At 43.5% G+C, this 18,142-nt stretch overlaps 1 protein-coding gene across 2 annotated transcripts in view; it reads left to right on the top strand.

Annotated features, from left to right (window-relative positions):
* Positions 1 to 18,142, top strand: part of BICD2 (BICD cargo adaptor 2) — a 175,022-nt gene that overhangs the window by 92,901 nt on the left and 63,979 nt on the right. For both annotated transcript variants that reach the window (XM_033926299.1, XM_033926298.1), the window contains exon 2: positions 8,696 to 8,908. In XM_033926299.1, the coding sequence (XP_033782190.1) occupies positions 8,696 to 8,908 (213 nt within the window). The remainder of the gene's footprint in view (positions 1 to 8,695; positions 8,909 to 18,142) is intronic.

Raw genomic sequence — 18,142 nt, 5'->3', positions numbered from 1 at the left:
CAATACAAGACCAATAACATGCAAGCAGTAAAACTGAAGAAAGGTATCAAGTCACCAAAATTATACTTTTTAAAATCTCCCTTCATAAGTGTACACTAGAGTGTCTACCGTATTGCAGATTTTGGTATTTCATTATATTTTCCTGCTGCAGCAAAACTAGAAATGCATGTTACTGCCCCTTATTTTGACGCATCTTGATTATTGGTCCAGTATATGCAAATTTTCTGTGCACAGTTCAAAGCAAAAATTCCCTGGAGCCACAGATGCTAATTAGATTTTCCATTTAATGGCAATTTAATTAGAATAAAACTTCTCGTTTGTCATTGTCTGTTATCATCATTTAAATTGTTTGGTTTGGCATGGCCATCTGGGGCTTGCAAGACTTGACAGAAGAAAGACTGTGTCCACTGTGCACTTATGTTCTGCACCCCAACTGTTGTGTGCAATTCATGTCACTCTATCTCAAAAAGGATGCTAGAAAAGGGGGAAAGGGAAAGATTTGCAGCTGTTTGTGCCTTTTTCAGTAGTAGCTCAAAGTGAGTTTTGTTCGGGATCACTAGGTACTTTGCTGTCTCAAGAAGGCTTAATTCTAAATTAGTGACCAGTTAAGCGACTTGCCCAAAGTCATAAGGAGCAGCTGCGGTGGGATTTGAACTTGGCTCCCCCTGGTTTTCAGCCTGCTGCTCTAACCATTAGGCCATTCTTCCACTCAGAGGAGAGTAACAAAAATGATAAAGAGGATAGAATACCTCTCTAATGATGAAAGGGGAGCAGGTTAGGGCTCTTTAGCATGGAGAAAGACAATTGAGATGGCATAGTTTTTTTTTTTAATCATAAACAGGGTAGGATGACTACATAGGGAATAGTTGTTTTAACTTTCCAAACAACTTAAGGTAAAAGGAAGGGAGACAAAAATGATCAAGGTGATGAAATGCCTTTCTTGTGGAAAAGCTTAAAGGCTGAAGTGGGGAAATATGATTTTGATCTACAGAATCCTGAGTGGAATGGCATGGGATAGTTACATGGGTACCAGCTAGAGAATGACACGATGGTTGTTACCTGCGGGTAATCTGTCGAAACGGAGACAGAAAAATAGTGGTCGCTGCGGGGACAGGGCAAGGCCATTCACCGTCCTGTGGAGCGGTGAATGGTCTTGTCTCTGCAGTGAAGTAAGCACGGATCACGCAGTCCAGCATCCTCACCCGATCACCGCGTCCTGCCATCTCCCTCCCTCCACCTTACCTTAGGTGCCAAATTTAATTATTCTTCGAGCGGCATGCTTTCAATAAGTCGCACGCGGCCGCTTGAGTTGTTGAATCTTCTCCTCTGATGCAACTTCCTGTTTCTGGTTGCATCAGAGGAGAAGATTCAACAATTCAAGCAGCTGTGCGCGTGACTTATTGAAAGCGTGCTGCTGGGAGAAGAAGAATTAAATTCAGCACCTAAGGTGAGGTGGAGGGAGGAAGATGGCGGGATGTGGCGGGTGGGAGGGGGCTGCTGGACCGCACGATCCATGATTGTGTGTGTTTCCTCACACTAGGAAGGAGGGAATGAAAGGGAAAGAGATGCTGGGCCAAAGAGATGAAGAAGGAGATAAATATTAAACCCACAATAGGAAAGAAAGGGGAGGACAAGCAGATGCTGGAAGCAAGGGGAGCAGAAAGAGGGAAAGAAGCTAGATGGGGTTGGAGAGAAGAAACACATTGGTGTGGAAGAGGAAGAGAGGGGAAATCTGGACACAGGAAGGTAACAGAAATAGAGGGAAATTATGTGCATGGGGGCATAGGGACAGACATAAAGAGGAGATATATGGGGATGTTATATGGACACAGAGGAGGCAATGCCAGATACAGAGGGGAGATATTAGAAATGGGGAAAATAGGAACACAGAAGCGAGATGGTTTGTGCAGATGGGATCAGATGGTTTGTGGGGACGGGATGGGGACCAAGCTCGCATGCTCCGGCGGCCTGCACAAATTACATTGTAACGTGCCACAAAGGTAAGAGGGAGGGGGGGAGAGTTAGTGTTTAGCGCGTGCTAATTTGATTAGTGCACCTTAGTAAAAGAGGGGGGTTAGGCTAGTGAAGTCATGCTTTTTTTAGTTTTTATTTTTTGTAATTTTTCTTCTTAGCTATTTCTGGGCAAGAATCCAAAGCTTTACCCGGTACTATGCTTGGGTTCCACCTGCCGAAATCTCTGTTAAGACTTACTCCAGCCCATCTACACCCTCCCAGCCATTGAAGCCCTCCCCTGCCCATCCTCCACCAAACGGCCATACACAGACACAGACCGTGCAAGTCTGCCCAGTAACTGGCCTAGTTCAATATTTAATATTATTTTCTGATTCTAAATCTTCTGTGTTCATCCCACGCTTCTTTGAACTCAGTCACAGTTTTACTCTCCACCACCTCTCTCGAGAGCGCATTCCAGGCATCCACTACCCTCTCCGTAAAGTAGAATTTCCTAACATTGCCCCTGAATCTACCACCCCTCAACCTCAAATTATGTCCTCTGGTTTTACCATTTTCCTTTCTCTGGAAAAGATTTTGTTCTACGTTAATACCCTTCAAGTATTTGAACGTCTGAATCATATCTTCCCTGTCTCTTCTTTCCTCTAGGGTATACATATTCAGGGCTTCCAGTCTCTCCTCATACGTCTTCTGGCGCAAGCCTCCTATCATTTTTGTCGCCCTCCTCTGGACCGCCTCAAGTCTTCTTACGTCTTTCGCCAGATACGGTCTCCAAAACTGAACACAATACTCCAAGTGGGGCCTCACCAATGACCTGTACAGGGGCATCAACACCTTCTTCCTTCTACTGACTACGCCTCTCTTTATACAGCCCAGCATCCTTCTGGCAGCCGCCACTGCCTTGTCACACTGTTTTTTCGCCTTTAGATCTTCGGACACTATCACCCCAAGGTCCATTTTGCACTGTTGGTTCGAACGTTTCTGTTACCTCAACTTGATTACTGTAATTCTTTATATTTGAACTGATCAAAAAATCGCAGTTGCTCCAGAATACTGTGGTTATTAATTTTTGGTCTAAAAAAGATATGATAGTGTTGCATTAATGTATAAGAATCTTCATTGGTTATCAGTTGAGAGGTGTATTAAGTTTAAATCAGCTTGCATAGTTTATCGTATATTATAGACCGACTCTTTAGATAATCTGATTTTGCTTATTTCTCCCATGCATTATTCTTTCACCAAATTGTCTGGTACTTTGTTACTACATTTTCCACAGATTAGAGGACTACAGCATAAACTCTTCTTTTGCTTACGCTGCTATTACAATTTGGAATAATCTACCTGTGTACCTACCTGTTTACATTAGGACTGATATCAATTACTTAAGGTTTTGTAAAAATTTGAAAACTTTTTTTATATGACTTGTTGCTTTTCTATTCTTTAGATTTTACGGCTGCTTTGGATGTAAATCGCCTTGAACCTCTTTGATATAGGGCGATTATTAAGTTGTGTATTAGATTAGATTAGAAATACTATTGAAAACCAGTGATTGCCTGGTGATCGGCCCTTAATCTCATTAGAAGCCGCTTCTACCCATATGTTCCCCTAATATCAGTATTCTGGTGTTTTGATTGACCTGTTGAAGTCTTCCTATTCCCCTTATTCTATGTAGGCTGTGGAATGAATTAACCATGTGCTTATCATAGGTTAAGCTTATCTTCCCAGGTTGTCTGCTCTATATTTTAATACTGCGTTTTAGATTTGAAAACATTCAAAATGATGAAAGCTTGAGGTCAAGTTTACGGGTTTTTTGGAAGATGTTGAGTATTGTTAGGAATTTAATCTGATTTGTTCAGTTGAAACTCCTTCGATGGAGAGTTGGTTGCACAGATGGTGCTTTCCTTTCTGTCTGAAATGTGATGCTTTTTTAATTTCCCTGGGGTGGGCTTAGTGAATATAGTCGGGGCTTTCTCTGTGGGCATTTGTCTTCAGTTAGTCTGATTTTGCTTATCTGAAATTGAGTGCGATCGGATAAGAGCAGTAAGTGGCTGCCTTTAAAGCCAGACAGGGACAGGCATGTTCAATCCTAGGTGTCAGTCATACCGTAGCAAGTAATTGCAGTATTGTTGGTTGTTTCTTGTCTAATAGACAGAAATAATGAAAACTAATCGGGGCTACGGTGGGAGATAAATGAGTTTCCAGAAGGTAGAGATGGAACGATGGCCTTTGCCTGGCCCTTGTGCTTTCTTGAAACAAATCTGCACCAGACACCGAGTGGATAGAGGAGACCTGGCAGTGCACTTGTTTGACCTTGACACAGCTTTTAACATGGCATTAGCCACTAACCATCCCCTTCTTTACTTCACAAAACACAGCAGTGGCAACTTCTTTTCCTAGAAATACTTCCGGCCATTTTGCTAGTCATTAAACTAAAACAAATCAAATGATAAAACAGTAGCTGCCTATAGATTGCTCATAGTTTCAACTTGCCTTTTTCTGTTGCTCGAATATAAACTGAGCTGAATATAAACCGAGGTAACTTCCCCCTCCCCAAAAAGGTTGACAAAAATGTAAACCATGTGTGTGTGTATTTGGGTTAATATTCAAGTGCAGTGCCTTGCCTTGCCCTGTTGGGCCAGACTCTGTACCCTATTCCCCCTCCCTTGCTGCTCTATCAGGCTTTGCCCCCAGCCCCACTCCCTCATTGCGAGGTTCTGTATCCTGTCCCCCCTCCCTCCCGATGACTTACAGGCCTCCACCGGGCCTGCCATGAGACCTGGTGATCCAGCAGTGGCCAAGTTAGGAGGGATCCCTCCCACTTCCTGTTCCAGCTGATTCTAAGAATTTTTACCTCCCTCCCACCTCTCTCCTGTCCCGGCCACCACTGGACCACCAGGTCTCACGGCAGGCCCGGCAGAGGCCTGCAACAGGTTCAGGAGGAGTGCAGCTCAGCACTGACCCAAATATAAACTGAGACCCCAATTTTTGGGCTATTTTCTTGACCCAAAAATCTCAGTCTATATTCAACTATAAGTATGTTTGCTTTTTAGTTCCTGGAAGGTCAGTTTAATGTAGCTTTCCAAGGCTGCAAAAATTAATCCTTCCTAAGGCTAGTTAATTCTGCACAGGACTGTGGAGTCGGTAGATAAATCCTAACGACTCCTCAGTTTCTAGTATCCATGACTCCAACTCTAGGTACCCAAAATTGTCTCCGTCTATGACTCCACAGCCTTGGCAGGGCTATGGAGTTGGTAGATAAATCCTTCGACTCTGACTCCTCAGTTTCTGGTACCTCTGACTCCAGTACCCAAAATTGTCTCCGACTCCACAGCCCTAAAATTTCTGCAGCCTTAGCAGGAGAAGGAGGGTACAGATAAGCTGCTCTTAGCTGTACCCTTTTCTCCTCCACTGCCAATTCCAGACTTCATTCCTTTCATCTAGCTGCCCTTTATATCTGGAATAAACTATCTGAGTTTGTCCGCCGTGCTGCTTCCCTTACCTTGTTTAAAAGCAGACTAAAACCCCGGCTTTTTTTGATATAGCCTTCAATAAGGAAAGGACCTGGGGGTATTGATAGACAGGACCCTGAAGCCGTTGGCTCAATGCGCAGCGGCGGCAAAAAAAAAGCAAACAGGATGTTGGGTATGATCAAGAAGGGTATCACGAGTAGATCTGAGGATGTCATAATGCCGCTTTACAGAGCGATGGTAAGACCACACTTGGAATACTGTGTCCAACATTGGTCTCCCTACCTAATAAAGGATATAATATTACTGGAGAGGGTGCAGAGGCGAGCGACGAAGCTTGTAAAAGGTATGGAGAACTTGAGCTACAAGGATCGCCTCAGAAAACTAGGATTATTCACCCTCGAGAAGAGGAGACTGCGAGGGGATCTGATAGACACTTTTAAAATACTGAAAGGATTCGACAAAATAGAGCAGGAAACAACTTTATTCACATTGTCAAAGGTGACTCGGACAAGAGGTCATGGACTGAAGCTGTGGGGGGGACAGGGCCAGGACAAATGTCAGAAAGTTCTGCTTCACACAGCGAGTGGTGAACGCCTGGAACGCTCTCCCGGAAGAGGTTGTGGAGGAAACCACCATTCAAGGATTTAAGGGCAAGTTGGATGCACATCTTCTTGAAAGCCACATTGAGGGATACGAATAACTAAGGCATTCGCCAGGGTAGGCCTGGCTGGGCCTCCGCGTGTGTGGATCACTGGACTAGATGGACCCAAGGTCTGATCCAGTGCAGGCATTTCTTATGTTCTTATGTTCAAGGCATACCCTACTCCCCACTGCCCACAAACCTAGCCATCAGATTAACCTTTCCCCTTAACTATATCCAATGCATCCTCTTTGTCTGTCTTGTCTGTTTAGATTGCAAGCTCCTTCGAGCAAGAACTGTGTACTTCGTGACTCTGTACAGTGCTATGTACATCTGGTAGTGCTCTAGAAAGAATTAATAGCAGTACAGTACTCCCCCAAAATTCGCAGGGGTTCCATTCCAGGAGCACTTGCGAAGTTTGAAAAACCGCAAAGGCAGTTTAGGAGCGGATCAGAAGCGGGAGAGGGCTGCAGGGGTGATGGCGGGTGCTTATAAAACAATAGTTAGTCTGGCAGGCGGTTTGGCTGTGCAGAAGGCTGACGGGGAGAAGAGGAGGAATCGGCTGTGTAGAAGGCTGATTGGCTGACCGGGGGGGGGGGGGGGAGGGGGAAGAGAGGAGGAGGAATTGGCTGTGCAGAAGGTTGATTCATGGACTCAATCATTCTCTCTTTTCTGACCAGAAGAGGCAGTCAGAAAATACTGCGATTCGCGAACCGCAAATTCACGGGGGTCTACTGTACTAGCAAAGCCATCTTAAGATTCTGATATATTAATATAAAATAGTACATTGAGTATGAGTACTGAATGAAGATGTCCTTTTTTCATTCACATTAGAATGCTGTCTTGTAAAATCATGTGGGATTTTTGTTTTTTGTTTTTTTAAATACTAAGACCATTTATTGCACATATTAGGAATGTATATTCTTTAGCACACATTTGGTTCTTTAATGCGTGCTAACTTGCAAATTAGAGCATGTTAGGTTGATAACATTCCTTAAAGCTTTTCAATTCATGCTAAAAAAAAATTTTTTTTAAACAAATGTTTGAAAAGAGCCATAAAAAGGTTTTAAGATTGGGAGGAAAGGCAAAGGAAAAAAAAAAAAAAACCCATAATTTTTTTGCTCTGCGCATATCTCCAGCACAGACCACTGCCGGGTCCTTTTATTAAGGCGCTAGCCGATTTAGCACGCGCTAATGGACACGTTAGCGTTTAACGCACTAAATCAGCTAGCGCACCTTAGTAGACGAGGGCGTTAGTGTAACTTTCTGTCCTTTTTTTCCCTCCCGGGTATCCAGCGTTCTCCCCAAGACCTTTTGAACGAGCGTGCCATCCAGTAGATTTTACTGACCACCTAGCTAACTTACCAAAATATTTTCTAATACTGCGCAGTACCCCCCCTATCCCCACCCATCTACCCCTTTATGCTACCTTGAAGGCAAAAATTTCTGGGGAGAACACTGGGATCTTTCCTACGTTAGAAAATCCTGAATTTATTACATCCTTTTTTTTTTTTTTAAATAAATTCTTTATTGTTTTCCAAACTTTAACAGTGTATTACAAATAATATAGCGTTAGAAGATTACATAAAATGAACCACAATACACAAATAGAATAGAAAAAACAACCATTTCCCCCACCCCCTCTCAATTATGAATACATTAAATCATATTATTTATATAGCATTATACTCAATTAACTCCTCAAAATATCCTTCCCTCCCCTCCCCCCCCCCACTCTGGATGTGTAAGGAAATCTAAGAAAGAAAAATACATTACTATTATTGCATATTAACAAATGCAGTCAACGGGCTCCATATTTTATTAAATGCATTACTAAAATCCAAGCATTCCGCATTCATTCTTTCATATTTAGATGTGTTACAAACACTTGTCCACCAGAATGTGTAATTAATTTATTACATCCTGACAGATTTCTGGTGAACATGAATTTTTGCAATTCTGTTCAATTTGCCATGTCTGGATTTTATTCCACCTGGTCATTTCCTAACAAATGTGCTTGAGAGAGGCAAAATACAGTATAACAGGTTAGGTTCATGGACAATGGCGCGAAAGACAAAGGCGTGCCCAGACAATTGAGCGCAGCGCGGAGGCGCGAGCCGCTCAAACTTACCGTTTTTAGGGGCTCCGACGGGGGGTTTTGTTGGGGAACCCCCCCACTTTACTTAATAGACATCGCGCCGGCGTTATGGGGGGTTGTAAGCCCCCACATTTTACTGTAAACTGAACTTTTCCCCTAAAAACAGGGAAAAAGTTAAGTTTTCAGTAAAATGTGGGGGGTTACAACCCCCCACAACGCCCCCACAACGTGGCGCGATGTCTATTAAGTAAAGTGGGGGGATTCCCCCCACCCCCCCTGTCGGAGCCCTAAAAACAGTAAGTTTGAGCGGCGTGCGCCTCCGCGCTGCGCTCAATTGCCTGGGCGCGCCTTTGTCCCGGCGCACTTTTGACCTGACACCAACAGGTTGTTGTTATTGGCCAGGTTGCTCTGAAGGGTGAAGGAATTGAAGCTTTCTATTTATAGCTACTGCTTGTAGTGATTCCAGCTTTTTTTTTTTTTTTTTTTTTAATGCAAGTATCTATTTCTGATGTTTAGGCTTTCGGACAAGCTCATACCAACCACAAGAAAGTTGCAGCTGATGGGGAGAGCCGAGAGGAGACCCTGATTCAAGAGTCTGCCACCAAGGAAGAATACTACATGAAGAAGGTGCTGGAACTGCAGACCGAGGTGAAACAGTCACGGAACGTCCTTACCAACACTTTGTCTGAGAACGAACGCCTGAATTCTGTGGCACAGGAACTGAAAGAGGTAAGGGACAGACAACGGCTCAAGCAGGAAGTTCTTGCGCTCCCGGACTTTTGTTGCTCTAGAGAGCTAAATGGCAACGTGTTTTCACTAGAGATTGACAACGGGGAAAAATTACTCCCCGTCCCCGCAGGAACTCAATTTCCCCGTCCCCGTCCCCGCGAGTTGCGTTGCTGTCGCTGTCCCTGCCCCATTCCCGCAAGCTCTGCCTTAACCGCGCGAGCCTCGGACACTTATGATTTTAAAGTGTTTGAGGCTTGTGCAGATGAGGACGGAGCTTGTAGGGATGGGGCAGGGACAGGAAAAGAACTCGACAGGAAAATGAGTTCCCGCGGGGGTGGGGGAAAAATTTGTCCCCGTGTCGTTCTCTAATTTTCACCTAATAATGCGGCTTTAGTGCTTGCACTCAGCGGGTAATGCTAGATAAGTGTTCTTCAGTGCAAGGCTAGGGGGCCAGTGGCGGCCCCGGAGACCTCTGGGGTGGCCCACATTGTCTTCTCTGGTTTTCTTTCTGCTGCTCTGCCTCTCAACCCAGGCTCAGGGCAGAAAGGGGAACGTGGATGGGGGAGAGAGCCAAATGCATGAAGGACAAGGCGTTTCTCAATAGACCTAAAGAGAATACATTTGGAAATGCTGGCAAGCTTGGGAATGCCAACCATTGAAGTTTGAAGATGGGCGGGTGGGGATGGATGTCATTGACACACCCTTATCAGAAGTCTTGTAGCTCTGCATAGGAAGATATTTGGCGGCTCTCCTTCAGCTCATTGGAACCCAAAGTGGCCCCAGCTTAAAAATTAATGAAGACCACTGTACTAGATTGAACCAGCAAACAGAAAAGGTAAGTATGCATCATATGATTAAATCATGTGACTGATACCCTGAAGTACCTATGCCTCCATTTGTCCTCCGTTACTCTTAATTATTTTAATTAATTAATTAACTGCCTTTTCATGAAGAGATTTGCCCAAAGTGGTTTTACAATACATTGAATGTAATCAGGTACTCTTAAGTATTTTTCACTATCTGTTATCTGGTTCAATGGAGGATGAAGTGACTTGTCCAGAGTCACAAGGAAACAGTACTGGGATCAAACTTGCAACCTCAGGGCGCTGAGACAGCAGCTCTAATCACTAGGCCACTTCTTCACCAATTACTGTTTAACAAGGTGCACAAATATATTAGTATGTTAAGTGGCAAACACAGTGAGAAGTTTGGCATTTATCCTTTATGATGGTGCTGTTAGAATATTTTTTTTTTTTTTTTGTTTTAAAACTATGGTAAGGTTGCCTCTGAAATTTTTTTTTTGTGATTTTCAACCCATTGAATGAAGTAGTTTGTTCCCTCTCCCCCCCTCCCCCCCCCGGCAGATGGTGATGCATTAACTATCTTAAATCTGCCTCTCACCATTGCATTTTGCTTTAGTATTTTGTTTTCCCCTTTAAAATTCTTTAAGTACTTGAATCCTGGGAAGAAAAATTTTAAAACGGTGGTATTACTGAAACGTCTGATTCTGTGAACAAAGAGTTCATCCCATTGGGGTTTAAGATTTGGGCAATAGAGCACAATCTTGTATGTTTTTGACACTTTAGAGCTGGCTGCAAAAGGAATACTTTGTAAAGTCTAAAGATTCTGGAAAGAATGTCTAGATCGGGATGCCTAATTTAATTTTTCTTAATTGGTGCTGATAATTGAATGCACCATTAAATACCCCCCCCTCCCCACCGAATTAATTAGTTGGTAGGCACCTAAGTCGATAGGCCAAGAAAACCCTGGCTTAATATATATCGGTGCCTGAGATTATTTATTTATTTGGTAACATAAGACCCAACAGCGGCAGTTCTTATGAGTCAACCGCTGACCCTTGACTGACGCACAGTGATCCTCCCCGTGGAGCCATTGCCTTCTCCTGGGCAGTGTGTGGCTCCGCCGTGTTGCTGCTGCCCAACATGGGGGCCCCGCGGCCTACAGCACCTGGTATTCCCCAGTGGTCCCCCCATCCAGGTACTAGCCAGGCCTACCAGGCAAGAGCAGGCCTACCCAGGGCAACCAGGCTGTGTCCACCGAGTTAGGCGCCCTTTATACAATCTGACCCAGAGGGGGAAATTCTATAAGAGGTGCTTAAAGTTAGGAACCTGAATAAATAGGCACCTAAAGTTAGGTGCCCAACTTAATTAGCAAATTGGTTTCAGTAATGAGCTTTTAATAAGCTCATAATTTGAAAAAAATGAAGTTTAATGGGGGGGATAGACGCCTCTCTTCTTAGGAGTGATTCTACAAAAGATAAGCGCCTATTGCATGACGCCTATTGCATGACGCCTATTGCACGACGCCTAGCGGCACCTAACAGAGTAGACATGTTTAGGGGCGGAGAAAGACTTAGATGCCGCTAGGTGCAATTCTCTAAAGGATTTAGGCGCCTATAATGTAGGCCTTTATAACCTTGGCCTACATTATAGGCGCCTAAGTTTTAAGCTAGGCGCTACTAAGCACAATTCTGCGATGGGCGCCTAAGTGTGATTGACACGCAATGGGTATGTATCTTTTTTTTTTTTTTAGGCACCAATTACAGAATCTGGACCTCAGTGTTTTTATTAGTGTATATGCAGTTCTTGTTAGGTGCCATCGACTCGTGTTCGAGTGCTAGGAATTTGATGAATTGCGGATCTAAAAAGAAATCGGTTTTGTGCTAGTCCGGAAAGGTTTCCCAGCGTCATCCCCATGGTTGTTTTCAACAGAGCTGTGGAGTCGGAGTCAAGGAGTCGGAGTCGGAGGATATTTCGGGTACCTGGAGTCGGAGTTGCCAAACAATACTCCGACTAAATTTAGATTGGAATTAAAAAAAAGCAAGTTTAAAATGTCCCAATTCACAAAAAGTTATAATTAATGACTTCTCTACTGTAAGAATAAAGACCAATGCATGCAGTGCCTCACGTAACCGCAAAACGAACACGTGCTTCACTATATGGCACGCAACGCACAATTCGGAGCACCAATACTTGTAAATGTATTCTCCCTTGTTGTTGTTTACAACTTATTTCCAACGTTCAACAAGGTTTTCAATACCTCGTTGGTAGAAATCACCTGGTGTAGACTCGAAAAATTCATCCAACCAAGCTCTCCCACCATACGCACAACATCTTTTTACGCGCGGGGTCGTTTGTTTACCGGAGTCGGAGTCAGAAGTACAAAAAACTGAGGAGTCTGAGTCGGAACATTTATCTACCGACTCCACAGCCCTGGTTTTCAACATGTCCAGCCATCTGATTGCAGGTCACCCACTTCGCCTCGTTCCTTCGATCTTCCCAAACATGATGTCCTCCTCCAGTGATCTCTCTCTTCTGATGATGTGACCAAAACAAGACAAGTCATAACTTCGTCATTTGGGCTTCGAGTGGACATGCTGGTTTGATTTCTTCCAGAATTGGTTTGTTAGTCCTTCTGGTGATCCACAGCACGCATAAAATCCTACTCCATAGCACCAAAGCTGAAATGAGTCAATCTTTTTTTCTGTCATGTTTCCAGCTTTCGCATCCATAACTGACCACTGAGAAAATGAGTGCATGGGCAAGTCTGATCTTTGTTTGGAATGTTACCTCCTTGCCTTTGAACCAAGTGCTATTTTGCAGAGTATTTCATCCCTGCTAGTTGCTGCTTTATTTAAAAACATAAGAATAGCTTTTCTGGGTCAGACCAATGGTCCATCAAGCCCAGTAGCCCGTTCTCACAGTGGCCAACCCAGATCCCTAGTACCTGGCCAAAACCCAAGGAGTAGCAACATTCCATTATCTCAAGAGTAAGATTCTGGAATCCCAAAGAGTAGCAGCATTCCATTATCTCAAGAGTAAGATTCTGGAATCCCAAAGAGTAGCAGCATTCCATTATCTCAAGAGTAAGATCCTGGAATCCCAAAGAGTAACAAAAGATTCTGGAACTCCAAAGAGTAGCAGCATTCCATTATCTCAAGAGTAAGATTCTGGAATCCCAAAGAGTAGCAGCATTCCATTATCTCAAGAGTAAGATTCTGGAATCCCAAAGAGTAGCAGCATTCCATTATCTCAAGAGTAAGATCCTGGAATCCCAAAGAGTAACAAAAGATTCTGGAACTCCAAAGAGTAGCAGCATTCCATTATCTCAAGAGTAAGATCCTGGAATCCCAAAGAGTAACAAAAGATTCTGGAACCCAAAGAGTAGCAACATTCCGTTATCTCAAGAGTAAGATCCTGAATCCCAAAGAGTAACAAAAGATTCTGGAACCCAAAGAGTAGCAACATTCCGTTATCTCAAGAGTAAGATCCTGGAATTCCAAAGAGTAACAAAAGATTCTGGAACCCAAAGAGTAGCAACATTCCGTTATCTCAAGAGTAAGATCCTGGAATCCCAAAGTGTAACAAAAGATTCTGGACCCCAAAGAGTAGCAACATTCCGTTATCTCAAGAGTAAGATCCTGGAATCCCAAAGAGTAACAAAAGATTCCGGAACCCCAAAGAGTAGCAACATTCTGTTATCTCAAGAGTAAGATCCTGGAATCCCAAAGAGTAACAAAAGATTCCGGAACCCCAAAGAGTAGCAACATTCTGTTATCTCAAGAGTAAGATCCTGGAATCCCAAAGAGTAACAAAAGATTCCAGAACCCCAAAGAGTAGCGTGCCATGCTGCTGATCCAGGGCAAGCAGTGGCTTCCCCCATGTCTTTCTCTTTTAGAAAAGAGCCCAGTATTCATGGAGCTATGGAATGAAGAGTTTGAACCAAAAGATTTGCCTTGCGTTCAGGGAGCATAATGCAGTTTTAAAATATAAAGACCAATTAAAACTCCCAGCTCTCTACTAAACACTAGATTCTGTCTTTTTGTAATTTAAAAACCGGTTTCAGTGCACTTGAAACATAATGGTAGGCAACATAATAGCCAGAAACACTCATTTGTGATACTCAGTCTTCCAGCCTTGCACAGCTTTATCTGGTTGGCCAGTAGCCAAGGAATGATGACCACGGGCATCCTTTTCACGGCATCCTATTTAAAAGCTGTTTGGTGCTAATTTTGCATCCTGTTTGTATTTGCATGCTGTTATCTTTGACTGAGAGCTGCTATCATAGCCAGAAAGGGCTTCGAAAGGGGAAAACCAAGAGGTTATATCAGTGTTTCCTCTCTGTGGAAAAGTAGAAACACTTCTGCAGTTGGCAGTCATGCACTGGTGTAGTGTATCCTCTTGGAGAGCTGACAAAGCCCAACATATTAACTGAATGTAAGCTTGCATGGGAAATATAGGAAAAACATGAGAACATATTTTGCTCTTCTTCCTCCCCCCCTCTCCTTTGTATTTTAGAATTTTTGTTTATTTGCCTTGCTCTCCTAAGATCTAAATTAAGGCCAGCTGTTGACATGGTTTCAAATACTGAGATGTGTGGAACATAATGGGTGGGTGGGTGTTGTTTTTTTTCTGTTTCTTCTGTCTTTCTTTCTCTGCTCTGTATTGGCTTAGTCACAGTTTTTTTTTTCTGTATAAAATCCAGCATTAAAATGAAAACATCTGGGCCAACTCCATCTTTAAAGAAGTAGTTTGCATTTAAAGGAAAACTACCAGGGTTGTTAAGATGAGAATTTGAAAGGTTCTAATAAGAGGAGAAAGTTTTTACGTTTTTTCATTTAAATTAAACTCTGGGTTTTTGTTCCAAGGAGATACGCTAAGAATTAACATGGTTAGGTTTTAAGGGGACACGTGAAGTTACAGGGAAATACTTTTAAAACCAATAGAAGGATAGCTGAGCTCTGGAACACGTTGCCAGAGGATGTGGTAAGAGCGGTTGGCGTATCTGGTTTTAAGAAAAGTTTGGACAAGTTCCTGGAGGAAAAGTCCATAGTCTGTTATTGAGAAAGACACATGCTTGCCCTGGAGCAGTAGCATGGAATGTTACTACTTGGGATTCTAGAATCTTGCTGCTATTTGGGGATTCTGCATGGAACGTTGCTACTATTTGGGGTTCCGGAATCTTGCTCACTCTGAGATAATGGAATGCTGCTACTCTTTGGGTTTTGGCCAGGTACTAGGGATTGGCCACCATGAGAATGGATTGGCTACTGGGCTCGATGGACCATTGATCTGATCCAGTAAGGCTAGTCTTATGTTCTTACCTGGAGGAAAGGTCTATAAACCATTAATAACCAGGTAGACTTGGGAAGCCAGTTCTTATTCCTGGGCATAAGTAAGCAGAAATGGACCTAAGATAGATTTCATGAGTAGAAGGGAGCCAAAGACAGTGAGAAGGTAAGGCTTTACTAAAGGTAAATCATTCCAAATGAACCTGATTGAATTTTTGGATTGGGTGACCGGAGAACTGGATCGTGGACATGTGCTAGATGTAATTTTCTTAGATTTCAGCAAAGCCTTTGATGCGGCTCCTCATAGGAGGCTCTTGGAACAAACTTGAAGGGCTGAAGTTAGGACCCAAAGTGGAGAACTGGATTAGAAACTGGTTGACGGACAGACGCCAGAGAGTTGTGGTTAATGGAAGTCGCTCGGAGAAGGAAAGGTGAGTATTGGAGTCCCTCAGGGTTCGGTGCTGGGGCCGATCCTGTTCAATATGTTTGTGAGTGACATTGCTGAAGGCTTAGAAGGAAAAGTTTGCCTTTTTGCAGATGATACCAAGATTTGTAACAGAGTAGACACCGAGGAGGGAGTGGAAAACATGAAAAAGGATCTGCAAAAGTTAGAGGAATGGTCTAAAATCTGGCAACTAAAATTCAATGCAAAGAAATTCGGAGTAATGCATTTGGGGATTAAAAATCAGAAGGAGCCATATATGCTGGGAGGGGAGAGGCTGATATGCACGGATGGGGAGAGGGTTCTTGGGGTGATAGTGTCCAAATATCTAAAGACGAAAAAACAGTACGACAAGGCGGTGGCTGCTGCCAGAAGGATGCTGGGCTGTTTAAAGAGAGGCGTAACCAGTACAAGAAGGAATGTGTTGATGCCCCTGTACAGGTCATTGGTGAAGCCCCGCTCGGAGTAATGTGTTCAGTTTTGGAGACCGTATCTGGCAAAGGACAGAAAAAGGCTTGAAGCAGTCCAGAGGAGTGCGACAAAAATGATAGGACGTTTGCACCAAAAAACATATGTGGAGAGACTGGTTGCCCTGAATTTGTATACCTTAGAGGAAAGGAGGGACAGGGGAGATATGATTCAGACGTTCAAATACTTGAAAGGTATTAACGTAGAGCAAAATCTTTTCCAGAGGATATAATTTGAGGTTGAGGGGTGGGAAGCTCAAGAGCAATGTAAGGAAATTCTTCTTTACGGAGAGGGTGGTGGATGCCTGGAATGCGCTCCCGAGAGAGGTGGTGGAGAGGAAAACGGTGACGGAGTTCAAAAAAGCGTGGGATGAACACAGAGGATCTAGAATCAGAAAATAAGAGTAAATATTGAAGATCTAAGGCCAGTACTGGGCAGACTTGCACGCTCTGTGTCTGCATGTGGCCATTTGGGGAAGGATGGGCTGAGGAGGGCTTCAATGGCTGGGAGGGTGTAGATAGACTGGAGTGAGCTTTGATGGAGACTTCAGTAGTTGGAACTTAAGAACAGTATCGGGCAGAGCTTTAGATTCTTGCCCAGAAATAGCTAAGGAGAAAGAAACCCCCCCCCCCCCCCAATAAAATTTTTAGATTGAATCAGGTTGGGCAGACTAGATGGACCGGGTCTTTATCTGCCGTCATCTACTATGCATACTAAGCACATTTGGGCCAAGGATGGTAGAAGCATGGGCTTTTGCCTGTAGTAGCTCCCTTCCATTTGGCTTGAGTCCCGGTCTAGTGGCGTTAGCTGCACAAAGTCAGAGCCTGCGGTGGGGTGCTGGTGACAAAAAGACAGAAACGGAGCACGTTGACCAAAACATCCCAATACCGGAGCAAAGTTGATTGGCGGCAGGGAACTTGGCTCAGGACCGAGGAAAATGCCACAGACAAAAAAAAATCAGGATGAGGACTGAACAGAACTATCTTGCCTTCAGGAAAAGACTGAAAACTTACTTATTTGACGAATTCATTTAACTTGATGCCTTTGCAGTCTCTCCTGATAATCTAACCCGCTCTTGCAACAATGTATCCTCCCTCAAGAGTAAGATACTTCTCCCTATTGTAGGAGTTCGCCCTCCCTTTCTTCTGTTTGATGTAACTTTTCCCTAGGTTGTTACATAGGCCTTCTCTTTAATGCATTGTGACTTCATCCCCTCTCGCAACAATGTAACCCTCCTTTACAATGGGGGTTTTTTGTTGTTGGTTTTTTTGTAACTCTCTCCCTTTTATGACAGTTCTACCTTCTCCTGTGTGATGTAACTTTTCCCCATGATGAGTGTGGCGCAGTGGTTAAAGCTACAGCCTCAGCATCCTGGAGTTGTGGGTTCAAACCCACACTGCTTCTTGTGACCTTGGGCAAGTCACTTAATCCCCCCAGGTACATTAGATAGATTGTGAGCCCGCCCGGGACAGACAGCGAAAAATGCTTGAGTACCTGAATAAACTCATGTAAACCGTTCTCCTGGGAGAACGGTATAAAAAATTGAATAAATAAAATAAATATATTGCTTTGAACCTATCCTGGTGAAGTGCAATTAAGAAATCCTTAGATTATTATTATTATTATTTTTTTTTTTAAATAATTTATATTCCGCATATCCTACAATTCCATGCGGATTACAAATTATTTAGGTACTCAAGCATTTTTCCCTAACTGTCCCGGTGGGCTCCCACTCTGTCTAATGTACCTGAGCAAATGGGGATTAAGTGATTTGCCCAGGGTCACAAGGAGCAGTGCAGGATTTGATCTCACAATGTCAGAGTGCTGAGGCTGTAGCTCTAACCACTGCATCACACACTCCCTCAATCTTAGCAAGGAGTAAAATAGCATATGTAAACACTCGACTCAAGACAAAACTCTGACAAGGAAGCCCGACAAACTTAGTATATGTATATTTGTGGTATATGTATATATTCAGCCAAGAACAAGATGGCTACCAAGAGAAAGCAATAATCATAGAATGTATAGTAGTGGCCAAACTAACCAGGTAGAACACATTGACACCTACTGGTAGGAGGACAGAAGGTCACCCCGATTAAGGTTTATATAGTCTGAGCCACCCATGGGATCTGCTTTTTGGGATGCTGCTGACTACTTTTGACCTGGATTGTCCACTAATGGAAACAGGGCCCTGGGCTTGATGGACCTTTGGTCTGATTCTTTATGGCATTTA

This window comes from Geotrypetes seraphini, chromosome 17, assembly GCF_902459505.1.
Source record: "Geotrypetes seraphini chromosome 17, aGeoSer1.1, whole genome shotgun sequence".
Lineage (NCBI taxonomy): Eukaryota > Metazoa > Chordata > Amphibia > Gymnophiona > Dermophiidae > Geotrypetes > Geotrypetes seraphini.
The sequence above is the reverse complement of the archived record's forward strand: the minus strand, read 5'-3'. Positions and strand labels throughout refer to the sequence as shown.